The sequence below is a fragment of the Lissotriton helveticus genome, chromosome 3_1, assembly GCF_964261635.1.
Source record: "Lissotriton helveticus chromosome 3_1, aLisHel1.1, whole genome shotgun sequence".
In the NCBI taxonomy this organism is placed as follows: domain Eukaryota; kingdom Metazoa; phylum Chordata; class Amphibia; order Caudata; family Salamandridae; genus Lissotriton; species Lissotriton helveticus.
The window spans coordinates 2,111,017,409-2,111,043,908 of NC_136061.1; the positions used below are offsets into that span (position 1 = coordinate 2,111,017,409).

A 26,500-nucleotide genomic window follows, 5' to 3' on the forward strand; every position below is an offset into this window, starting at 1 on the left:
CTTAGTTTCTACATTTATTGCACCAGGGACCAGCTCCGGAGGATGAACCCGTTGTGGGCTTCTCTGGAGCAAAGATGCACAACTCAGTACAGGAAAGACCCATCTCTTGGTGGATAGTCGTCTGTATTAAACTCGGCTGTGCATTAGCTGAGAAGCGAACACCTGAAAGATTAAGGGCTCATTCCACTCAAGCTAAGGTTGCTACTACTGCGCTTGCATTCTGAGGCCCTATCCTGGATATTTGTCAGGCTGCTCTGTGGGCCTCAGTGCACACATTCACAAAACATTCTTGCCTTGACAGTCAGGTCCATCAAAATGGCTATTTCGCCTGATCAATACTGCAGAAGCTTTTGATCTGAGCCATTCCACAGATCCACTACCTAGAGAGGTACTGCTTTTGTATCTATTCTCAAGGTGAATAGTCTGTATTAGAAAGTATCCATTAGAAGAACTAGTTGCTTACCTCCGGTAACAACTTTCTGGCACGCTTACCACAGATTCTTCTCAGCTCTCTCGCCCCCTCGCCCCCTCCCTCATTCTAGTCCCCCAGCCCCCATTCTGCTGATGGTTTCTGTCTCCTAGGACATGAACAAGCCTACAAAGAAACCGACATCAGTGCAAGTAGTGGCGCCTATAAGCAGCTCCGTTTGTCTCTTCCAGAGCATAATTGCATTGACGGGTAGCCACATGACACCACCTACCGGATCTCAGGAGTACTGCATTTTTGAGTTTTTTGGATCTAGGCTCACGCCTGGGGAATATTTACAAAGTGAGGAATTTCAGTTAAGTATTCACCAGAAGGAGCATTACCTAAGGCAAGTAACTTGTTCTTCAAGTGCATGTAAAAGTGTTATCAGTGGTTTTGCCACTGCATGTGACTAGACAGCACTGTTGATATTGATGGTCTTGGAGGACTCCCACAGTGAAGAGAAAGGGAAGCAGGCTGATTGAGGTTCCAAACAAAGTTAGTTTGATGGTGATAGAAGTGAAGTAAAATTAGTACTTAATTTGCAGTATAAGGATAAGGTTGGGACCCTGGATAATGTAAGGAAGCAACGGCCCGTAAACTTAAAATCTTGGCAGAACGAATTGTATGTTTTACTGTTCATGCTGGGAAGAAAATGGAATTTGTCATGCACATGAAAAAATAAAGTGGAGTACTGAGGGATGTTCCTGTACCATTTAATTGCCAGCATTCTCTGTCATGCAGAGTGTTTTGAACTACGCATAAAGGTTCAATTCCATATTAAAATGTTATTCAATCTACAGTTATGAGCTTCAGAACGGTTTAACACATTTATATGTGATATGTGTGAGAGTTATGACTTTTTTGTCTGTTAGGAGTCCAATGATCAGCAGTGGAAGAGAGCCATGGACTACTTAGGTGCTGTATCAGAGTTGAACTATATGACCCAGATAGTGATCATGCTGTATGAAGACAATAATAAGGTAAGTGCTACAGAGCCTTTGATGAACACATTTTGTTTTCTATTTATTGTAAAAGGAAATAGTATGTTTGCACGTGTACCCCTGGATAGTAAAAAAGCACAAATGTCAGACAAAACTTATATGGAGTAAATGTACTAACAAACACAAATGCACATCTTCATTACTACAGGGCAATGTGAAAGTTGATGTTATTAGTATAACACAAAATAAATAACTTCTCTGCATACTGCATTGCAATGACTTTTGATTGAAAAATAATTGGGCTCATATTCATGGGGATTCTTTAAGATTTGAGCACAATGCAAGGATTTAATCATTAAAATATATTTTATTAATTCTGATAAATGTTAAAAAACAGATTGCATATACTATATGTGCAGGTTCACTGACTGTGTGCTGTGTATTAAAGCTGCTAAGGGAGGCATGAGGCATCGTAACACACCTCATAGGTTTGCTACTTGTAAGTCATGCCCAAAAGTATATTAAATTCAGTACATCACCAAAAATACTGTAAAAATGTCTTTCACAGTATAACCACCATTGTTGTCATATATTGTTATAATATTTCTGGTAAATGTATTGTGAAAGAGTTTCTTGTTCTTTTGGAAGTTTATTGTACCTCATGTTCATCATTTGTACCATCAGACTTTGTTGAGCAACATTGGTAAGCTGTATCAAGGTAAAGGCCAATATTAAATTGATATTTAAGAGTATAGAGAAATGGCTGAATCATTAGCAAGATGTGAATGTTTTTGGTCAAAGAGTGCAAGGTATGGTTAAACCATATGAGGTAACATAGGAGATGTTGTCCATACAAGAGGGAAAGCAAGATGGCCTTGGGCTGAGAGTGCTGGGTTGGTATGAAACAATGAAAGGTAATATGTGAAGTTCTGATATTTCTCCAACATATGTTTATCAGTTTTCATTTAGTACAAACAGGAGATATAGGAAATGAACCACGATAAAGAAAATCTTCACCATACATAAACTGAAGATAAACTACAAGCCAGTCAGCCAGTCAGGTGACCATTGGTGAAAATCAATGAATTGGGTAAAGAAGAACAGGACAAACAGAGCTTCTGATCAAAACCCCCTCCCCAACTTGTATCATCTTCGTACTGTTAAGGACATAATCCAAGCGGATGGATTAGTAAACCAAGCAACCCCCCAGAACCAGGGTGGAGGGGAAGGAAAGGCAAAGGGGAGAAGAAAACTAGGGTTCGAGGCATATGGGCTGCAGATGGTACATTTATGAATAGATCGCCATCTGGTGTTGGGCTCGGATGATTTCACTTGTTTTTCTCTGGAGAAGTCTTTTGTAGTCACGAGGCTGGTGACTCCTCCCTTGCGTGATAGTGCGCATGGGCATCGGCTCCATCCTTAGATTGTTTTTTTCCGCCATCGGGTTCGGATAAGGATCGAAGCGCTCCGGATCGACTTTGAGAAGAAAAGTTATATTTCGGTGCGTATTCCACTTCAAATTCGACGGTATTGTTGATCGAGCGCGACTTCATTCACATCTCGACGCGCTTCGACGCCAACAAGAAAAAATTCCAACTCTACGTCGACGAGACTGGGAGGCCTATCTCGACGTAGTCCAGCCCGGAGTCCATGGAAAGGACTCCATTCATAAAATGTCCAACGTGTGGTGCTAAATTCCCACATAAGGACCTACACGAGGTGTGCAACCTCTGTTTATCACCTGACCACGAATCCAGGGACTGTGAATCCTGTGCGGCTTTCTCCTCCAAGTTGACGATTAGAAACCGTCGAGCCCGAAGACACGAGATGTCGAGGATGGAGTCCGATGCAATCCCAGAACTGTTCGAGGTCCAACACCCTGAGGTGGAAGAAGAAGATGAAGAAGGGTCGGGGTCGGAAGCGGACGAGTCTGAAGTCGAAGAAGTCGACGTTTATCAAACCGTGAGTGACGATGTCCCTTTACCGAAAAACCGACCCCGATTGGTGTCGACCCCGCCTTCGAGCCCGGTCAGACAACCGAAAAAAGTTTCCGACGCCCCGCCTTCTGGCTCGGCACCGAAACCGAAACATTCGGCCTCCCACCATGTCGGATCCGAAAAACGGTCGACATCGACACCGAAGCTCCATACCAAAGAGAGCTTGCAGTCGAAACATTCTATGTCGAAACCGAAACATGCTTCGACGTCAAAGACTCCCTCGACACCGAAAAAATCAGACTCGAGCAAACCCTCGGTGCCGAAAACACATCACACCGAGACGCAGAAGCAAAAGCACCTTTCGGACCCAAAAACTTCGGTACCGACACAGGAGCAACAAACAGATCCAAGACAAAAGACTTTGTTTATAGATCCACAAACGGGCAAGGTGGTGACAAAACTACCTAAAAAGAGGAAGACTCAGCCGTCGGAGGACAAGGTCCCTCCTCCTAAAAAGAGAACAATGGGGGCAAATACAACTCCTCCCCTTTCTCCACAGCCTATGGACACACCCTCTTCTCCTCTTCCTCATACTCTGCCAGCTATTCCTCCACCTTCTACACCACGCCCATCTACACCTCAAACAGATGTAGAAAGTGACACAGTGGATGGGGACCTTCCTAGGGATGATAACAATACTATCCCAGAAGACACAGGCCCATGGGAGGATTATGACGCAGTGTCAGATACTGATAATGACCCTGACCTGTATCCCTCAAAACCCTCTCCTCCTGATGATAATTCGGGTTTTGCACAGCTGATTAATAGGGCAGCAAAATACCACAAGGTAGATTTACATGCGGAACCTCAGATAGAAGATTTCCTTTTAGAAACACTACCTGCTGCACAGAAATCTTCAGGGACCCTACCTATGCTTAAGGGTCTCCTCGCTCACACATCAGGCATATTCAAAGATCCTGTGAGAGCTAGGGTGTTATACCCAAGAATTGACAAAAAATACAAGGCAGCCCCAAAAGACCCAGTTTTTATTAAGGGGCAAATACCTCTGGACTCGTTAGTAGTCTCAAACGCTCGTAAGAGGGCAAACTCACTAACAGCAGGCAAAGCTCCTCCTCCTGACAAGGAGTCCAAGTTAATAGATGCCTCTGGCAAAAGTGTAGCATCCCAAGCGGCAAACAGCTGGCGCATAGCAAATACTCAAGCGCTACTTGCACGTTATGATAGAGCCCATTATGATGAGTTGGAAAAACTCATTACACATCTCCCTAAGGAACACCAAAAGAGGGCATATCAGCTGATACAAGAAGGGAAGATAATAACTAACACTTCCATTAAGTGCGCCTTAGACGCAGCAGAGACTGCAGCAAGATCCATAAACACCAGTATCATGTTAAGAAGACATGCATGGCTAAGGGTATCAGGGTTCAAACAGGAGGTACAAACTGCTTTATTGATCCAGCCCTTTGATGGGAAAACACTCTTCGGCTCAGGTACAGATGAGGCGTTAGAGAAAATGAAAAAGGACACAGAAACGGCTAAGTCAATGGGAGCATTGCAACAGCCAGCTCAGAGGGGTTCCTTTCGTAGGTCCACCTATAGAGGCGGATCAAAGAATACAGGCACAAGCCAGCAATCAACCTCTTTTACCCCAACATCACCCAGAGGGAATTCTAGAGGCAGTTACAGAGGTAATAACAACAAAGGTAGGGGTCGCGGAAACAACAACAACCGCAACTCTCCTACCCCAAAACAGTGACTTCATACAGCTCCCCCCAGACCATTTAACACCGGTCGGGGGACGCCTATCACAGTTCCTACCTGTCTGGGAAAACATCACATCAGACAGGTGGGTGAGACAAATTATCCAACATGGTTATTGCCTAGAACTCACGGCTACCCCACCAAACATCCCCTCCAAACAGCGTCCAATGAGTCAAGATCATCTAACATTATTAAAACAGGAAGTACTATCACTACTACAAAAGCATGCCATAGAGAAGGTTCCACAACATCAACAAGGAACAGGAGTATACTCTCTATACTTCCTAATTCCCAAAAAAGATGGATCTCTAAGGCCAATATTAGACCTCAGACCTCTCAATGCATACATAAATTCGGAACATTTCCACATGGTCACGCTCCAACAGGTACTTCCTTTACTGAAGAAAGGGGACTTTCTTTCTACACTGGATCTAAAAGACGCCTACTTCCATATCCCAATTCACAAAGCCCACAGAAAATACCTCAGGTTTGTGGTAGAAGGACAACATTATCAGTTCAAAGTCCTTCCGTTTGGAGTCACAACAGCACCAAGGGTGTTTACAAAATGCCTAGCAGTGGTTGCAGCACACCTAAGGAGACAGCAAATACATGTCTTCCCTTACTTGGACGACTGGCTAATAAAGGCCACGTCACAACAGGAATGTCTTCAAAACACACAAAAGACAATTCAACTGCTGCACCAGCTAGGGTTTTCGGTGAACTACACAAAATCCCACCTGCAACCAAACAAGGTTCAACAATACCTAGGGGCTACTATAAATACAGAAAAAGCCAAGGTATATCCCAATCCAGTCAGGATTCAAACAATGCTCACATTGATTCAAAAATTTCAAACGCAAAACTCATTAACAGCTCTAGTGTTCATGCAGTTATTAGGGATGATGTCCTTGTGCATACTGCTGATCCCATATGCCAGACTACAAATGCGCCAGCTACAAGAATGTCTAGCAACACAGTGGAATCAGGCTCAGGGTCAGATTACAAATCTGGTGTTGGTAGTCGACCGCGCACACGGCTCTCTGAAGTGGTGGAATACAACAAACATTTCCAAAGGGCGGTCGTTCCTGGAACCAATTCCACAAGTGGTGCTAACAGCGGATGCATCGCTCAGCGGATGGGGAGCTCATATGGACAGATACACAGTACAAGGGAGATGGAGTGTACAACAAAAATAACTACACATAAACCATCTAGAACTACTAGCAGTGTTCCTAGTATTAAAAGCTTTTCAAATGCAAATTCTCAACAAAGTATTCCTGATCAGAACAGACAACATGACAGCAATGTATTATATTCAAAAACAGGCGGGGACACACTCTCTCCAACTATCCAGACTAGCGCAGGAAATTTGGAGATAGGCCATTCCTCAAAACATCTATCTGTTAGCCGAACACCTACCAGGAGTTCAGAATCAGATAGCAGACATCTTAAGCAGAGAGTCAGAACAAATACACGAATGTGAACTTCACGACCAAGTACTGCAGCCATTCTTCCAAAGATGGGGACAACCGGAGATAGATCTCTTTGCCACTCATCAGAACGCAAAATGCCAAAGCTTCGCATCCAGGTACCCACACCACCTGTCGCAGGGCAATGCATTATGGATAAATTGGTCCAACAAATTTGCATACGCTTTTCCCCCTCTCCCACTAATTCCATTAGTGGTTCGAAAACTGCAACAGCATTCAATGACCATGATACTAGTGGCACCCACGTGGGCACGGCAGCCGTGGTTCACCACGCTTCTACAACTCTCACAGGCGCCACACCAAAAATTATGAATCTCACCCATGCACCTTACACAGAACTATGGAGAAATAATGCACCCAGATCCCAAGCAACTGAACCTAGCGATCTGGCTCCTGAGATCTTAGAATATGGATACTTAAATTTACCTCCAAACTGTATGGAAATTATCAAGCAAGCAAGACGTCCCACCACCAGAGCCTGCTATGCAGAAAAGTGGAAAAGGTTTGCTGTATACTGTAACAGTAACAACATCAACCCTCTGGACGCATCTACACAAAATATCATTTGCTACCTACTACACTTACAGCAATGTAACCTTGCTTACACCTCAATTAGAGTACATCTTGCAGCATACCTGCAAAACAGGCAACACCTATCCCTGTTTAGGGTGCCCGCAATTAAGGCTTTCATGGAAGGACTCAAAAGATTTATCCCACCAAGACTACCACCTTCTCTAGTCTGGAATCTCAACATAGTACTCACCAGACTATTGGGGCCACCGTTTGAACCTATGCATAGGTGTGAAATACAATTTCAGGAGAAGGGTGATGGTAGCCTTACTAGACAAGGCCTCCAACAAGCCACCTTCGACGCCTCTTGGTAAGTTTTCTTCAGAAGGGAGATCAGAAGAGGTTTACCGGCTATGTAGAATTCTCTAGGGTAACCATCTTCCTCCAAAGATGTACACATTGGGAGCACTGAGGTAGCCTCACCTGCTGCTTCCTCCGTGAATGCGGCCTCCAATAGAGCCTGCCCCTATTGATTAAGGTAGGGAACACTCAGCTGGTCTAAGAACACGCCAATTTGTTTAGGGGTAGAACCTGAATCTGCCGTGTATATGTTTACTGTTATTGGCCAAGTGAAGGCCCTAATGGCTTTCAAGAAGAGAGGTTGGTATAGAGAATGGTATATTTTTTATTGGCTTTTGCCTTTCTTAGAAATATAATGTGCCACCTGAAATATAAAAATGTATACTGTCACAGTAGGTGGCTAATTGTTGCAGTGAATCAAGGCAGAGGATGCATCTTGAAGCTTAATTCAAGTGATATTATATGACACGCTTTGCTTGCCACTTACCTGCCGTGAGGGAAACGGCCAGCGTCCAGGGTAATCCTGCCGTGAGGGAAACGGCCAGCACATCGAGGCATTGCTGGGTCAGGGACCACATCCCCCAGCAGCTCCGGCCCCCCGGCGCTCCTGTGACGCTCCTGCTGCGCCTGCTGGCGCCATAACAACGCGGAGCTTGAGCGGGACAGAGGGGACGCTTTGCTTGCCACTTACCTGCCGTGAGGGAAACGGCCAGCGTCCAGGATAATCCTGCCGTGAGGGAAACGGCCAGCACATCGAGGCATTCCTGGGTCAGGGACCACATACCCTAGCAGACCCGGCCCCCCCGGCGCTCCCGTGACGCTCCTGCTGCGCCTGCTGGTGCCATAACAACGCGGAGCTTGAGCGGGACAGAGGGGACGCTTTGCTTGCCACTTACCTGCCGTGAGGGAAACGGCCAGTGTCCAGGGTAATCCTGCCGTGAGGGAAACGACCAGCACATCGAGGCATTCCTGGGTCAGGGACCACATCCCCGGCCCCCCGGCGCTCCCGTGATGCTCCTGCTGCGCCTGCTGGCGCCATAACAACGCGGAGCTTGAGCGGGACAGAGGGGACGCTTTGCTTGCCACTTACCTGCCGTGAGGGAAACGGCCAGCGTCCATGGTAATCCTGCCGTGAGGGAAACGGCCAGCACATCGAGGCATTCCTGGGTCAGGGACCACATCCCCCAGCAGCCCCGGCCCCCGGTGCTCCCGTGACGCTCCTGCTGGCGCCATAACAATGTGGAGCTTCTCCCGCCCGCGGGACACACGCGGGCAGCGCGGGGCTAAGCCCTGGCAAAGGGCGGGCCCTCTGTGGCCCCAAGGACGCTAGTTTCGTAACTTTCTTAGGAATCTGCACTGTGTAACCTAAAATGGCTATCTCGGGAATGGGGACCATTGGAAGACCGATTATCGTACCCAAAGTCACATGTACCTCTGACCAATAGGATTGCAAGCGGGGGCAGGACCATGCCAAGTGTAGAAAATCAGCGTGCGGTACAGCACATTTCAAACAAATGTATGGTCTCTCGGCATCTATCCTGTGTGCCAGGGCAGACGTAAAGTAGGCGCGGCTGAGAAATTTATAGTTATAGTTATTTGTGGCGGCTGTTCAGTGAAATGTCCTTGGTGGCCTCACAGCAGTTAACCCATTGTTCATCCGTGATAGTGCATCCAGTGTCAGCCTCCCAAGCTTGTCTAAGGCTGGAGTCGTTCGCTGGTATCATCTCAGCGCAAGCCCTGTACATTTTGGAAACAAGGCGTGCGCCGCTGGGGGACTCTAATACCAGTCTGAATGGAGGGAAAGAGTCAGGCTCTACCGGGTATGTGGGGAAAGTAGCACGCAGCGACGATTTCATGCAGTACAAGAGAAAGCGTGTCACGAAGGAACAATCAGTGAGCCTGGCGTCCTCTTCTATAAAAAAAAATTGCCCCCTGGGAAAAGGTCTCCCACCTTTGTGATATCTAGTGTGGACAGTGTGTTGTGCACTAGCCTCTCTCCCGTGATTGGAAACCAGGGCAGGGCAGAGGAGTACAATTGTGTGGCACCTGTGCGTTTTGTTTACTTCCCCCACGCCCTTGCAGTAGTGGACACTGTCTGTGTGTCGTGTTTTTCACGAGGAAAACCCCCGGGTAGCTCCGTGCACAATTTGTCAGGGAGAACCAGGTCTGCCCCCGGTCGTAGGTAGGTTATGCGGGCATCAGGGTGGAACCAAGCATACGCATAGTGATATTGTGCTACTAAATAATGTAGATGAAAGTCCGGGACATTGAACCCACCCCTGCCGTACGGTAGTGTCATTGTGGCCCAGCAGATTCGCGGTCTCCTCCCGCCCCACACCAGTTGAGTCATGAGTGTCTGCAAAGTACGGAAGAAACCATTGGAAAGGGGGATCGGGATATTATTAAAGAGGTATCAAAATTTGGGAAGAACCACCATTTTCAAAATCGTCACCCGGCCAGCCAGAGATAGCGGCAATCTTAGCCATCTGTCCACCTGTTCCTCCAAATTTTTAAAAGTCTGTCCGTAATTTAAGCGTATTATTTGTGTGGTGTCCAGATGAATATGTATACCAAGATACTTTACAGAATCCTGGCACCATTCAAGCGGGAATTTCGCAGTCCCATCGGGCAGTACTGGCCGTGAGCGGGAATATGATTGACTTGTGCCAGTTTATCCCTAGCCCTGGAAATCTACCAAAGCGGATAATTTCTCGGATAAGAAGAGACCCATTAATGTGCGGCTCTCGGACGTAAAGGATGGTATTTATTTGATGTTATTTATTTCGGAGCTTATATAGCGCACAGCTACCCCCAACGGTAGCGCCGAAGGCGCTCTTAAGGCAAGCTCGTCTGCGCTCGTCCGCGCCTCGGCAGCGCCTGGTGCGCCACCTGCGGCCTCGATCCCCCCCGTCCACCAGTAGCACACCACACTTGACGCGCGAGGCTCTACTCCTCCTTAGAGACTTCGCTCATAATGGACAATTGTCCTTCCAAGACACCGCCTATCCTCTGCACGATTATGCGCGTAAAGGCTTATTTACAGGTGGCTTGCTGAACGTGAGGTCCCTGCCCAAACACGCTCACGAAATCGCCCAGCTCATAGATAATCATCATCTTGATGTCTTATTCCTGACGGAAACATGGACCCACTCCGACTGCAATATAGAACTGGACTGGGCTTGCCCACCAGACTTCAAAATCTTGCATCTCCCACGACCTAAGGGGCGGGGCGGAGGTGTCGGTGTAATCTATAGAGCATCATGGTCAGCAAAAACTATTGCCATGGACCCAGTGGTCGGGACCGAAATACTCGGCCTTTCCATCGACTGTCATCTTGGTACCACCACGCGGTGATTTGCTACCGCCCGCCGGGAGCGTTTAATTCTACTCAGCAGCAGTCGCTCCTCACCACCCTCACCAATATGGCTACCTCTCACAACAACCTGATTGTTTTGGGCGATTTCAACCTTTGGCCCAACGGCAGTCTTGACTCTGCACTCAACAATCTCCTAATCTCTTGTGAAGGTATGGGACTTTCCCAGCTAGTGAACAAACCCACACACGCAGCAGGGCACCAGCTCGATTTAATCTTCTCCTCCCCCCAGCTAGCACTTCTGAGCGACATTCTGCCAATGTGCTGGACTGATCATGCACTGATCAAATTTCATATAGTAGGTAGCAGGTCTTGCAGACCGGCATTCCACGGTCATGTACCCCCGTATAGAGACTGGAAGGCTCTGGACAAACTCAGACTGAATGGCCCAGTATTTGAAGTAGAAGACAGTTTCTCCATTACGCAACCAGTGGAGGCCAACTACCTATCCCTTTGTACAAGGATCTCCAGCACCTCGGAACGTCTCGTCCCTCTGAAAAAGGGCAGACCACAGAGACGAGCACCGGCCCCATGGTTTGATGACTCCTTAAGAGCTCTCAAACTAGCATGTAGACATGCAGAGAGAAAATGGAGGCAGGGTTACTCTGACATTCATAAAACCCTCTGGAAAGCAAACCTCCGGAAGTATAAAACTGCCATCGCCCTAAATAAGGCAAAACATTATTGCTCCATCATAACCAACGCCACAAACAGCTCAAAGAGTATTTTTCAAATACTCAAAAATCTGACCAACCCGGACTGTGTTACCTCTACACAGCCTCCTACCCAAGCCCTCTGTGACAATCTTGCAGTGTTTTTTATTAATAAAATAAACACCATTATTCACAACCTGAAAACATCCCCCTCTTCAGAAACTTCTAACATGCTGAGACCAGACACCAGCTTGCGAAACTTGTCGCCTCCTGGCTCTGTCCTTCTGGCTAGACTGGGGGAATTCCCCCCGATCCCGGCCGTCGAGTTTGAAAGACTTGCGCTTGGTATCACCTCAGGTTCCCCACTCGACCCCCTACCTCCAAAAGTCTGGAAAAATTTTGGTAATGAACTTTTTGACACCATGCGCCTAATATGCAATCAGTCTTTGCACAGTGGCTTTGTCCCAACCCCTTGGAAACAGGCACTAATCACCCCTCTCTTAAAGAAACCCTCCCTGAGCCCAGACTGTCTTTCCAACTACCGACCCATCTCTCTGCTGCCTTTCCCAGCGAAGGTCGCCGAACGTTGGGTCAGTTCATGCCTGTCCGCCCACCTAGAACAAAACAACCTTCTCCACGATCACCAGTTCGGTTTCCGTCCTGCCCACGGCACCGAAACAGCAGTCTTAACTGCCATGGAGGATCTTCGCATGCGTGCAGACAGGGGACAGCCAGTGGCATTGATACTGCTGGACCTGTCTGCCGCATTCGACACGGTCAACCATGGTAGGCTGCTGCAGAGACTTGGGGAAGTGGGAGTGGAAGGCACTGCATTGCTCTGGTTTCATTCCTATCTTCGGGACAGAAGACAGGCTGTCTCTCTTCCCCCTTTTCAATCCGCCTTTGCAACAGTACCCCAGGGAGTCCCTCAGGGCTCCTCCATCAGCCCCATCCTTTTTAATGTGTACCTCATCCCGCTAATCAAACTGATCCAATCCTTTGGGGTCAAAACAATAAATTACGCGGATGATACACAGCTCATCCTCTCGTGGGAAGGTGAAGATGCCATTCCTTTCTCTACCTTCCACGACTGCCTAAGAGAGACGGCTGGATGGCTACACAGTAATTCCCTCCAGTTCAACTCCGCGAAAACGGAGGTCCTGTTCTGCTCAGGCACTAAGATACCCCGTCAGTTTCCGAACGAATTCTGGCCCCCGGAGTTTAGAGACAAACCTCTGCCAGTTCCTTCGGTGCGCAACCTGGGTGCCATGCTGAACAACAAATTAAGTATGGAAACCCAGGTGACGAAAACTGTGGGGATCTGCACAGCCCTGCTTCGATCACTGCGGAAAATCATGCCTCTTCTCCCGGCACAAGCCAGGGCGTCGATAGTCAGGTGCACGATACTCAGTCGCCTTGACTATTGCAACGCCCTGCTCCTGGAGTCTCCAGTCACGATGTTGGACCGACTACAGCGAATTCAATCTGCCGCCGCCAAGCTGGCTCTTGGCTGGACGAGGAGGGCCTCAGCCACAGCAGCTCTGGCTGAGCTACATTGGCTACCCTTAAAACAAAGAGTGGCCTTCAAGTCCCTCTGCATTGTCTTTAAGGCTCTGCACGGCCCCTGCAAGCCCTGTTTCGGTGGTACACTCCTGCCAGAGACCTACGTTCATCCTCTGCCTGTCTGGTAAAGGTGCCCAGATTTAACAGAACCAGAACAGGGGGCAGATCATTCAGTGTTGCAGCGGCCAAGCTGTGGAACAGCCTACCCACCGACATACGTCAGATATCACAGCTTCTTCCCTTCAGGAGACGTATTAAGACCTGGCTCTTCCCCTAATAAATTGTCCGTCTGACTGTTCTCCCGGTTTACCGTTAACAGAGTAATTTCCAGCGCCAGGAAGCCTGCAAGGTGTCAGTCGCGCTTTACAAATTCTCAAAATAAAATAAATAAATAAACGGGGGTGTCCCGGCGCTTGGACAGCAAAGGAGGGAGTACACTCAGTGAAGTCAATTGCTGGAGAAGAGACACGTCTTGAGGTCTCAGCGGAAGATGGATTCTGAGTTAGTCGGACGTAGACCCAAAGGTAGGCTGTTCGTCGGCGTATAGAGAAGCGAGCAGAGGGCCGGTGTTGAACTGCAGTCCTCTATGCAGATGCATAGAGGACTGCTGATGGCGCTCCTGGAGATTCCTGACCACGGGTCCATGGCTAGGATGAATAATAGCAGGGACAAAGGGAAGCCCTGCCAGGCCCCACGACACAACCAAAAAGGTCTGGACAGGGTACAGTTCAGACGGAGCCGTGCCGATGGCTTACTATATGGCAGGGAGACCGTGGAGATGAAACCATAGGGCAATCCCATGCATTGCATCACCTCCACTAGAAAAGGCCATTCTAAAGAATCGAACGCCTTCTCCACGTCTAGTAATACCACAGCTGCTGGGATCTCGGTCTGTATTCTGTGCAGCCCAGCGAAGAGTGTGCGGAGATTCAGGGAGGTGGACCGCCGGGGAACGAAGCCAGACTGCATTGGGGAAACGATAAACCCCATCAGCTGCGATAGCTTATTAGCAAGTACCTTAGCTAGTATTTTATAGTCAAGGTTCAATAACGACAGTGGTCGGTTTGAACCGCATTGCTTGTGGTCTTTGCCGGCTATCGGCAGGAGTATAATTACTGCTTCCCGCAGTGTGTGGGGGAGAATTTGCTTCTCTAACGCCTCTGCATATACCTCAATCAACTGAGGGGCCAGAATGTCCTTGAATTCCTTATAAAAATCCCCAGTGAAGCAGTCGAGCCCTGGGGCAGAGGAACTTTGCAAGGTTTCTGTGGCTAGCGTAACATCAGTGACTGAGATAGGCTCTGCAATAAAGTCGAGCATATATTTCTCACCCCCATGATTCGAACGTTGTTGCGGCGTCCACGCGCCTCCAAATCCTCCTTCCTTTAGTACCCTCTCCAGCCGTTTCAGTGATTGAGCCGTCCCGTCCTCCTGATCCGATGAACGGGCCTCCGCAAAGTCAAGGCGTTTGTTGTGGCCCTGCACTTTGGCGCCCAAGGATGCGATTGTCTGGTCTAAGGAGTCAAAGCAGGAGTCTAGCGCCTTAAATCCCGCCTTCATTTCCAGCAGTAGGGAAGCAACGAAGGCTTCCGAGGTCTCAGGTGCGACGCAACTGGATCCTTTTCTGCCATTTCAGTGCTGTGTGACGGTGCACCTTTGGCTACTTTTTCAAAAGGCAGGGTTCTCTGCTTGGGATCCTTGCGTCCCATTCCGCGAATAAAGGGCGGCAGAATGGGGAGGTGGAGGACCAGGCAGTACCGTGTTGTTCACTGTCAGGAAGGCAGGCGTCGCATTCCACAGACCTCGGGGGCACTAGAATGAAGGGGAATAAGATGGAGCCTGCTCATGTGTAGGGCGTGCTCCGCGTCCTGCCAGCTGAGCAAAGCAAGATGGCAGCACCACTACTTGCAAATGTGCAGGGTACTCTGGCAAATGCGGGGACATCTGTGTCATCGGGATAGGGATGCACAATGCTAAACCTTGCCAGTGTCCGCCGTTCTGCAGTCACCACGCACACTCCTCTGGCCTGTTCGCTGTGATTTTCAACAAATGGAGGAGTAATAGCAATGGACTTCAGTCTCTCTCATGGAGACTCATCAGGTGCCTCATGTACATACCGCATGCAAATGCGTCCGTTTTCGGTGTCAGGCGGCTGCCAAGCACACACCCGCCCCCACCACGGCCGCCGCAGCGCCAGGCCTGCGCGCAGCCCCCAGTAATGAAATGCGGAGGGCCCTATCCCCTACGCAATGCCTGGGAAGCAAGGCCGCAGCCGGCCCAACAACCGCAGCAGTACAGGACAGCAAGGGGGGAGGAGCGCAATGACCGCGGGCCCGACTGTCCCGGTCCGCCAAACTTCAAATCTGCGCAGAGTCACTTGCGGCGATGGGCGGGCGTAGTCACATAAGGTCAACAAAACCCCCGCCCCCAACATACCCAACATCCCGCAAATAACACACAAGACACCAGTGTTAGATTGGGAAAAGTTGCTGCAGGTTTATTACATACAATGTTATGTAATCACGGTGGGTTATCTTACGGACGATCCAAGGGCAGGCCACATTCTTGTCACCTGCCCGCCTGATGAGCCAAGCAGCACAGTGGCGAACCACCCATCTGCTGCGCCATTATGGTAATCACTCTACTCACGCCCCTTGCGGGGCGTATCTAGGCAAACCCCCGGTTGCACAGGCCCACAACCGCCCGAAGGACTACTGGGGCGCCGACACGGGTTCCCGGACCTCCCATGAGGTTCTAGGTTATTCTCTGGCACCCCTATGTGCCCGCTGAAGTACAGTGTTGCACCTCTCTGCTTCCGGATCGCCCTGTAACGCCGCCACAGCCCGGGCGGCGGTCCCCGCCGCAGCCCTGGCCCCCCACCACTTGCTACCTTATTACCTGCAACCTTTGGTCTGAAGTGCCTGCCTGCCGCCCCGGACGCGCATCATAGTCCCGCCCATCCTCCTGCCGGGCATCCCTGCCCGGGGGAGGAGTGGAGACCACAGGCAAGGGGCGGGGAAGCCCTCCGTGACTAAGGGCCCGCCCTCCTGATGGCCACGTGGTGGCCTCGGTCAGCCGCACTTCCTGCGGTTCTCCGGGACTCCAGACATGGCTGCGCCAGTCAGCCCCACACCGTCTTTGTCACGACGCTCGGCACTTACATCACCATGTGCTGCATCGCTTGTGCCGTCCGGTGAGTCGGTCCAATTAGTTCAACGCAGGCATCTCTCGGGGGAAATCGCTGATGCGGCTGGTTGGTGTCTCGAGCTTCACTCGCAGGCGGCCATCTTCGCCGCCGGCTCGGCTACGCCCCCTGATATAAGTTTATTGTTGGATCTGTAGGATGCCAGTTGTCTGGATATATCACCAGACATTGATCTCTCTTCCTCAAATCCTTCCATAGCTACAGAAGTTTATCAGCCTTCTGCGCTATAGTAATTAGGAGGCCAGCAGTGTTGGACCTTGCTCTACCAACCACAGAGGTCAAAACTAATATCTTCACAGAGGTCCTTCACCCAGGCCAAACAAATTAAGAACCTATCCTTATTTTTAATGAGGCCCTTTTGGACGCAGTGTTGGGCACATGGGGAAAGCCATGGGTAGTGCATTCAAAAACCAGTGTTGTGCTATGGTGCCATGCCTTAATTTGCTCCACTAGCTTTTCAAACAACACCCAGCAGTGTTTAATAGACATGCCCTTTAATGACTCTAGGCTCTTTGGAGCGAATGCGGATACATCCTTAGAAACATTTATGACAGCAAGGCCACAGCACTTTCCCCAGGCCTAGCTCCATTCATTTGGCAATTCCACTAGCAGGCTTTGATAGCGGATGCAAGCAGAGACAGTGCCATAAAGTGCCCTCGCAACAACAGGTCTCTCAGTTCTTTTGTGGTAAAGGCAGGGGATTGGATGGTCAGCGTCCAGGTCCCCGTAGTAACAATCTATCCACACACCAATATCCTCTCCTGCATCTTCCACAAACCACTTTCGGTCCTCTTTGGTAGTGCACAATCGTCTAGTGTGAGGCCTCATCAACTTTCACCTCCTTGGGTGGCGGAACATCACATCCCACCCATGGGTGCTCTAATTTGTGGAACATGGGTGCTCCGTCTCCTTTTTATCTTACTCCCCTGACTTGCCACTTACACTGCAACACCTTCCAGAGGAGCACCTGTCTATACTCCTTTGCCATAGAGAGGCTGCTGGCACCAGTGATCGGGATTAGTTGGTACTCCTGCTATTTACTCGTGCTTCAGAAGGTCAAATGCTTTTGTCCCCTCAATCTTTTCCCTCTGTAACTTTTTCCTCTGGAAGGAAATGCTCTAGATCAGTGATTGCCTAACTTTTGACTCCTGAGGACCCCCATTGAGTCACCACTGGAAGCGGGGGACCCCCAAGCAATTTGTAGGATTTAAATTTCAAACCTTAAAACAGTATTTCGGAAAAAATTAACACACATGTGAACTCAAAACAAATACCCGAATTGCTACTGATTTTAGGAGCATATTTACAAACTCCTATCACCATGGGAACATCACTTTTTGAGACGTTCCCGTGGCGATAGGGGCTTCTCCTTCTTTACAAGGCAACGTTAAGCCACTTAACGTGGCTTAACAGTGCCTTGTAAATAAGATCCCCTGCAACACCCATTTATTTTGACGCTGCCCCCTATTTACAAGGGCAGCGTAAATGGGAGGCCGTGCCAAAATTAAGACCAGGGAAAACCTGGTCTTAACTTGGCAAAACAAGGAGAAATGCTTCATTTCTCCTCGTTTTTGCCAAACGCCTTGGATTGTTTATAATCAGGAAGGTGACCCTTCCTGCACATCAACAATCTTTAAAACAAAAATTTGACATTTTGTAACTTCCATGTGTGCTGCATTAAGCAGCACACATAGAAGTGACAAAACGACATTTCAAGATTCTTTTTGTGCAGGAAGGGGGACCTTCCTGTACATAAACAATCTTCCCCTGTTAAGTGTAGCGCCAGCGCAGGGGAAACACAGATTGTGGTATTCTTGTGCATAGTCAGGTCTTCATTTACTAATCTTTAAAAGTGAATACAGTCCAAGATATAATGATAAATGTGTTGTAGACTGCACCATTGTTTCCTAATTTACTTGGGGGGAGAGCCTCCTAAAGCCCCCTTTGTAGTGGTCAGGCTCACTCACTGCACATGGTGTGCACCGTATGGGGACTGGTCTGAAATCATTTGCCAGGGCTGCTGGCCCTGGCAGGAGCAGGAGCCTCGTACTGCGAAATAAAACCAACCATTGAAAAGTTAGTCACGGAGATGCAGCACCAACCTTCCCATCAACTTTTTTCTTTGTCTTGCAAATTCTTTCAATATAAAATACAGCAGAAGAGGCGGAGAGTGTTGTTAGTCTCCTTGGAATAACAACACACTCAGCCACTGAAGAAATGCAGGGCTGCACCATATTTACAAGAATATGGTACCTTGCAGTTTGCAAGCAGCTGTTTGATGACAGTTTATAGATCACTGTGCTAGATTACGATTGTCACTTATGAACTGCACTGTTATGAATCTCTCTGACAAAAGCAGTAACCCATCGACCTATGCATTTAAAATACTGTTTTATAAAATGCATGGTACACTGTTCTTTGCAGTAGGAATATTAACGCCCTGTGCTACATTAGATGAGTCAAAGCTGCCACTGGACAAAACTCTCATGTCTATCTAGCAGGGACATTAATCACTGGCGTTATCTTGACACTTTTATTGTTCTTTGAAAACTGCTAATTAAACAAGATTTTTTGCAGTGCTTTTAAAACTGCTGCCTGCGGACCCCCTGGGAATGTGTCAGGGACCCCTGGGGGTCCGCGGACCACATTTTGGGAAACACTGCTCTAGATGTTCACCCTAGCCCAAGTTCAGTCTGCCCTTGATCCAGGAGACTGGATTGTAGCATTGGATTTCCAGGACGCCTGTTTTCACATCCCCCATCCTGCAATTCCACAGCCATTATCCATGGTTTCGGGTGGGCCACATGCATTTTAAGTTCTCTGTACTCCTCTTTTGCATAAACATTGCCCGTCCGGTGTTCAAGAAGGTGATGGTGGTGGTACAGTCCATCTGCAGAGTTTGGAAATGTAAAGCTTCATATACATCGACGACTGACTACTGAAGGTGGACTCGCCTCAAACAGTGGTAAACTACCTCCAGACGATAGCTAACCTGTTGATATCGTTGGGGTTTTCCATTAACATGCCAAAGTCACACATGGCACTTTCATAACTGCTCCCCTTCATCTGAGAAATTCTGGATACAATACTTTTTGTGCCCTTTCCTCTGCTTTAACAAGTCCAGGACATTTGGACTATAATCTGCATTTTTCAATCTTTCACCTGGGTCTCAAGAGTGGTTCTGGGGCTTCTTAGCATCCTGAATCCTGATTGTGTACCCTGCCATCTGAGACATGCAGGTTTTGGAGTGATATCTGAATTCTCAGTGGGCTCAGCACCAAGGCCTTCTTTCAGTTGCCAACCAGATGGTGGAAGATACTGCGAAAGGTGTGCTGTGGTGGCTACTCGACTGCAATTGCGCCGGTTGCCTAGCGGATCAGTGGTGGCACAGGTCGTCTTCCAGCAATGGGGAGAACCCTGGCTCGATCTATTCGCCACCCTAGAGAACGCACACTATCCAAGTGTCTGCATGTTGGGATTCCCAAGGAGCTTCTCCTCGAGGGATACCTTTCTCCTGAGTTGGGGCCTGGGACTGCTGTATGCCTTCCCGCCCCTACATCTCCTCCCTAGAGTGCTGAAAAAGATCAGGAATGGCCAGGCTCAAATCATCCCACTGTCTCCGGACTTGGCGAGGAGAGTGTGGTGCCCGAAACCTCTGCCCATGAGCGCATGTCCTCCGATTCAGTTGCACCTCCTGTTACAGCGGCATGGCAGGGTCCTACACTCAGGCATATGCAACCTACACCTCCTTGTTTGGAGATCAAGTGGTGATAGTTGATGGCCTTTGATCTTACTCCCAAAGTAGTGGATGTCATTGTGGCAGTCAGGAATCCTTCACCAAAACTGTATACATAGGACGCTGGGAGAAGTTTGTGGTCTAGTGCTCCTCCCTTGACATTTAACCTTTACAGGCAACATTATCTGTTTTGTGTTTCTTTAGCACCTCAAGGCTTTGCTGTGGCAACAGTTAAAGGTTATCTTTCAGCCTGTCTATACTTACTTGGTCAGCCATCCTTTTTCAACACACCGCTTGTGATGCGTTTTTTAAAAGGACTGGTACACATGTTCCCGCCAACACCTTTTGTGATGCCACACCTTTTTGATGTGAAAAACTTTTGAACTGATGTATAGTTGCTCTCTAGATCTATTGAATATAAAAACAGCATTTTGAATTGCCATTACCTCAGTGCACCGAGTAACTGAGCTTCTGGACTAGTCCATCCAGCAGTCATGCCCATCTTTTTCCCTTGACAAACTAGTGCTCCGGGCAAAAGCCACATTCCTTCAGAAGGTGGTCATGCCCTTCCATATAGGGCAATCAATCCATCACCTTGCCAACATTCTATGTTCTGCTTCATCCCTCCAAGGAGGAAGGATGACTCCACCTTCTTGACCCTAAGAGGACCCTTAGTTTCTACATTGATTGAACCAGAGCTCACTGTCTGGACAATCAACTGTACGTGGGCTACTCTGGATCAAAGAAGGGGAACACAGTGCAAAAGAGATCCATATCCCAATGGATTGTTTTATGTATTGAGATCTGATATGGGCTAGTGTAAAAACAGCCCCTAGCAGACTTGCTAGAAACGCATTCCAATAAAGGAAAGGCTGCTACCACTGCAGTGGTGCCCGGTGGGCCAGTCTCAGACATCTGCTGGGCTGCTGGAAGCTTGTTTCCTTTCCAGTAAAGAATTGGCTTGGTATTTTGGTCTGCCCTGTTCCCATGATGCACTGGGCCAGGGTCAGACTAATTTGCATGTAGCCAGGTTCTGAACTGGGATGGTGCAGTGAGCTAAAAAACGGTGATGGATCAAGCCCTGATCTTTTGACTGGGTATGAGTGTTCTGTTTAATTCAGATGCTCTGTCCATCACCACCCCCTTTTCTGAATCGTTTTGGCCACTATAGGAGTGGCAGGGTATGCTCAGACATGAGTCCCTTGCTCACTGCACCATCAGGAAGCCTGGCCGACGACGGCTGCAATGCCAGAAACCGGTCCCCGGAAGCTTGTTTCCTTTCCAGTAAAGAATTGGCTTGGTAGTTTGGTCTGCCCTGTTCCCATGATGCACTGGGCCAGGGTCAGACTAATTTGCATGTAGCCAGGTTCTGAACTGGGATGGTGCAGTGAGCTAAAAAACGGTGATGGATCAAGCCCTGATCTTTTGACTGGGTATGAGTGTTCTGTTTAATTCAGATGCTCTGTCCGTCACCACCCCCTTTTCTGAATCGGGCTGCAAAATGGGCATCCCTCCACATGTTCTTGAAGCATTGCTGCCTGGATAGCCAGGTCCTGCAGGATGGACTTTTTGCCTGATCCGTCCTACAGGATTTCCTGGTCTGAGATATTTCACAAACCCATTACCTGTGGAGGTACTCCTTGAGTATCTTTTCACAAGGTGATGAGTCTGCTTCTTATGGTTACTCCTACTTTTCGCTGGATGTAATACTGTTTTTGACTATTCTGACTGGGATCCTGCTATTCAGGACCCCAGGATTTCTGCTTTCTCCCTAAATTATTATGTTATGTACTAGGGCACACTCCAAATTGGATACTGAGGTACACTTGTCAGTCCCTAGTATATTGTATACATGTACCCAGGGCATAGGTACCCAAGAGGCCTCCCATTGGCTGAAGCATGTATTATGCCACCCATGAGAGGCCATGCAAAATAGAACCACAGGCCTGCCATTGCAGCCTAAGTTGGTGCACACACTACTTACTTAAGATAAAGGTTTACCATATCTAAGGATCAGTGCATATAAAACCTATTGTCACAGGGATCCTGCTCTCACACAGAACTGTGCATAGAGACTTAAAACCTCAGTGAATTAGGGTGTGCTAAAACTCACCTTAGTACCCAAAATCCCCTACCAGACTAGCAATCAGTGTCTCATTGGTTCTTACAAACTCCCAATGTTTAGACAACCCAGAAAATGGACTTAGAACACCTCAGGTAACGTGGAGCACATGAACACTCTTTCGTTATACTATCATACCCGTCCAAAACGAGGAGTGAATGAAGACACGTGCAGGTTTGAAATGTTTATTTCTAATGCAGTGTTCTCAAGCGCAGTATCTTAGCTAATACAAGCAAACATATTATAACCAACAAAGTTATCAGCATAGTTACTAGTCCATAAAATACAAAGGGAGAAAGCATGTTAAAATGCTAAAGAAAAGAAGGCTAAATGGCACCTAATCTTACCCTCCCTTGCTAGTATATTATATTATATCTAAAGAAGGTCTCTTTGGGTTTTAGAAGGGCGGCCCCGTACCTCTGATCCCAGTGGAAAGGGATCACATCATCTTCCACCAGCTCTCTGCATGCGAATATTCATCAAGTGTGTGTGCATGCTCTGCGCAGTGCATTATTAAAACGCGCCTAAAGCCAGAGTTGGCCGCAGCTGCATATGTGTTATGTCTAGAATGTGCGCAGATCAGACCTCACAACAACCACTGTGTTGAAATAACCTTGAAGGCCTCGGCACTCACTGTTCAGAAATAGCTTACCAAGCAAAGCTGATACAATAGCAAAACATATTATTCTTGTGTGAAGCAAAATATTCTACTAGGCTCAAAGCTCTAATAACAATATGTGCCGTGTGCAGAAGCAGCAGAAAGGTAAAATGGCGTTTAAACTTCTAATAAGCTCATGCTAACTTAACACAGTGTGAAGGCAAAGCATGTCTATATGACACCCTCCCTTGATCCGAGCACGGATAAGATAAGATAAGGGCAAATTTTTGGAATGCAGAGTTCAAGAACGACAGTCAGCACAAATTTGCGCAAAAAAAAATTGTCTTTCAAAATTCTTATAGTCAAGCAAATTTAGTCATAGGGCGTAGCAAAGTCAATAGGCCTGGGGCAGAGAAAGTTTTCATATGCTAGAAAAAATAATACGGAAAAAAATGTTCGATGTCCAAAAATGACGATGACACACCTCATCCTAACATTGAATATGCAAAATATGCAGCAACAGCTGCCAATAGGAAGTCATTGTACTCATCCGAAAATAGTTCAGCCATCCAATTCAATAGCGGGAAAGAACATACATGCTCTTCAATTACCGGAGCCTCTAGCACCATCAGAGGACAACTCGGTAGGTTCTCAATGAAGCTGTGTGCCAAGAAATGTTGCGCTGCTGCGGATACATTCCAACGACCCAGTATTCCATGCATCGCTGCAAAGGCCATAATCCCTCCATCAGAACAATGCAATTCATGAGCAACTAAGGGGCTCTTAAGCTGGTTATAATCCACTTCGGGAGACACCGTATTGCAGAGACACAAATCCAGGGCCCAGTCGAAATCGCAGCTCAGGCAATGAAAAACAGGCTGGACACATGTAAAGTAGGAAAACCGAAACGATAATCCATAAGCTGCACTTAAGGTTGCAAGAGGCAGCGCTCCATAGTACTCAAGCATTCTGTTGCGAAACAGCGCCAGACGTGACAGCTCGTCTCGAAACACAGGACGTGCATCCATTTTGAATTAAACAAAACAGCAAAAGAACGCCTGCAGCCAGAGCCAGTAGAATGGGAAATCCACCAAATAGGCTGGAAGAGATTGAATGAAAGAAAGCAGGAAATACCCCGAATATAGTTTGAAATGAAGTCACAAGGCCGCTGCTAACCACTTTAAAAAAGTGTGCCAGCCCCGTTGTGGAGGATGCATTAAAGATTGTGCGAATTATTTCACCGAAATGCAAGGGCAAGTCAGTATTTAATAAAGCATGCACCTCTGTGCGGGTGTCCTTTTGGGACAATAGAGCTCTTATGCAACTCATCTTATTGAACTCTGCTTTCAAAGTTTCCCATGCGGGGGTGGATACATTACATTCTTACATCAAACCACACATTCACTGACGTTAACATCATAAGCAATTCCTTTTATTAACCCCCAGCAATCTTCATTGTTTAATAGTAAATAACTCCCATTTGCCAGTAATGTGAATGTGGGAACGATAGCAGGCACGGGGGTACCTTTAAAAATACAGGCTAGGGGGGAGGAGCCAAGCTCGTGATCGCAATGGCCGCTCTGTAGCTCGGCTCCGTCAGCCTTCCTGCCCAACACGCAAATCCTGACAAATATCCTGCCCCGAGACGACACACTCGGGAAGAAACGGAAACGTGAAGCAAAGCTCGTACTCACCGTCTGGCCTGGGGGCTCCTGCGTGCTGTGGATCCGAAGCTGTGCTCCTGCTTGGTCCGGGGCCTTCGCGGTGTGGAGACCGGAGCCTTGCCTGCGTGGGTCGGCCGGGGTGGCGATGTCGGCGGCGGCCCCCGGCGGGACAGAGGGCCGACTGTGAGAGGTCGTTGTGCGATTGTTCCGGTGGATACTGACCGGGCCCGGTCCAGCGGCCGAGAGGCCCCGTGGTAGGGCGCGGCGCGCCTTGGATGGGGAAGACCGTGCAGGAGGACGCCCCCGTTGCTGCCTCGTCCGGCCATCTTGAAGCCCTGCGCCCGGAGTCGGCTTGTGATGCCCGCGGGTGGTGGCGCAGGCGGACCCCCCGAATTTGGTGGCGCATCTTTCTGCACCAAGATTGCCATTCGTGGGGCCTGTGTGAACTCCAGGGGTGTTCTCGCTTAGGAGCCCGCTTCGGGAGTTACGGAGGGTGGTGACACGGCTGAACCTGCAAAATGGCGGCCGACGCCCTGGGACACGGATTTCCTCAGGGCGGCGGACTTTTGTGGCTGGAGTGCGCGGGGGCCTGGTCATGTGAGCGTGGGCCCACGATTGGTGATGTCCTTGACGCCCTGCAGTCTCTGCATGCGGCCTTGGCCCCCAGTGCCCCTGTGAAAGGTATACGGTCCGCCGCCATCTTTGATGGACCGTTCTTCATGGACGCGGCTCGACTTCGTGGTGGCACTGCTTCGTCCTCCTCGATCGCTGCGAGGAGTGCTACCGCTGTGCATCGACAAGACTGCAAGCCTGCGGCCCCGAATCTCCTGGCAGTTGTGAGTGTGGAGTGCGAGGGCGTGGGCTCCATGTTGGGGCCCGATCCTGCTCGAGTGTTCGAGGAGCGTTGTGGACTGCTGCTCCGATCTACTTTGGTGAGGTCGTGCTGTTGTACTGCGGGGCGGCCTCTGCTTTCTTATACGGCGAGACTGAACTCCTGTTTTTTGCTGCTCTTGGTGTCATCGTTGGAAGTTCCGGACTGCGGAGAAGGATTCTTGTTTTGTTGCTGGTTGCCGGGGCCCCCTGGTCTACACCCTTGCCTTGTTTTGTTCCGATCGAGTAGCCTCTCCATCTTGAAATGTTTGCTTTCCACTGCTATATCATGTGTGGTAGTGATGACTAGGAAAGGCCAGGGGTGAGCCAAACTGAACCCTGAGGGCTACCGGTGAACGGATTATGATGAGGCAGACCCCTAATCATGATAATATGGACGATCCCTTTGGGAGTTTATGATACCTGAGACTGTGTCAATCTCGTTTGGGCTCTGCATAATTGTGTGGGTGGGCGGGGGGCTGGGGCCGAACGACTCGATTGATGGTCTCCCTTCCCCCCCCTCTTGATTTCTTTCCCCCCCCTTTTTTTGCCTCTTTATTCCTCTCTCTTTCCTGGCTTCTCTATATTTCGGGTTCTGATTTAGGGCGACAGGCACGCTGCTGGGGGGGTAGGCCGTAGCCTTCTGCAGGGGTGCAGGGTGGGGTGGGTGGGCGGGGGCTTCTTCTCTGTTTTCTTCCTTGGTTCTATGGCTCTTTTGTATCCCTTTGTCGGAGCGCCGCGTCTGTGCTTGTCTCCCATTGTACGATTGAGGATGGGAACTGGAGTTGTGGTGTTCTTCTTCTTACGGTTTTGCCACATTGCTATTGCGACTCACATGCCCACCTTGCTGGCGATATCCTTACTTTCTTTGCGTGCTTATTGCTGTGGGGCGCTTACCTTGGCGCGGCGTTCTCTCCTTCTTGCTTATATTACTTCTCCCCTTTCCTCCCTCCCTTCTCCCCTCTTTTTCTTTTTTAGGTTAGTATAGCGGATGATTACATTCACTGTTGCTATTCCGGTTCCTCCGTTCTGTCTAAAACATGTAACTGGGCGATAGGTAGACAAGAGACGAGCCACGGTGGGTACTGCTCTGATATATGGGGTCCATATCCTGCTTGATGTAAACTGTTGCTGATGATTATCCATATTGCTGCCCTTCTGTTTTGCTGTTTGCTTCGTGGCCCGCTATGGGAACTCGGGTATCCATACACTGCAATTGATCCTGCT

At 48.7% G+C, this 26,500-nt stretch overlaps 2 protein-coding genes across 22 annotated transcripts in view; both read left to right on the forward strand.

Annotated features, from left to right (window-relative positions):
* PPIP5K1 (diphosphoinositol pentakisphosphate kinase 1) overlaps positions 1-26,500 on the forward strand; it is a 1,366,868-nt gene that overhangs the window by 948,403 nt on the left and 391,965 nt on the right. For all 21 annotated transcript variants that reach the window (XM_078683299.1, XM_078683308.1, XM_078683288.1 and 18 more), the window contains one exon: positions 1,342-1,449. In XM_078683299.1, coding sequence (XP_078539425.1) covers positions 1,342-1,449 — 108 coding nt within the window. The remainder of the gene's footprint in view (positions 1-1,341; positions 1,450-26,500) is intronic.
* LOC144825362 (uncharacterized) lies at positions 3,238-26,256 on the forward strand. The gene is made up of 3 exons (XM_078684148.1): positions 3,238-3,376; positions 3,995-4,987; positions 26,252-26,256. Exons 1-3 carry the CDS (start codon positions 3,238-3,240, stop codon positions 26,254-26,256), a joined length of 1,137 nt encoding a protein of 378 aa, XP_078540274.1.

Bases quoted from the DNA above. Each gene is read 5' to 3' on its own strand.
- LOC144825362 (XM_078684148.1), top strand. From the start codon at position 3,238: ATGTCGAGGATGGAGTCCGATGCAATCCCAGAACTGTTCGAGGTCCAA. The intron at 3,377-3,994 runs GTGACGATGTCC...CACCTCAAACAG, and splicing joins CGACGTTTATCAAACCGTGA to ATGTAGAAAGTGACACAGTG.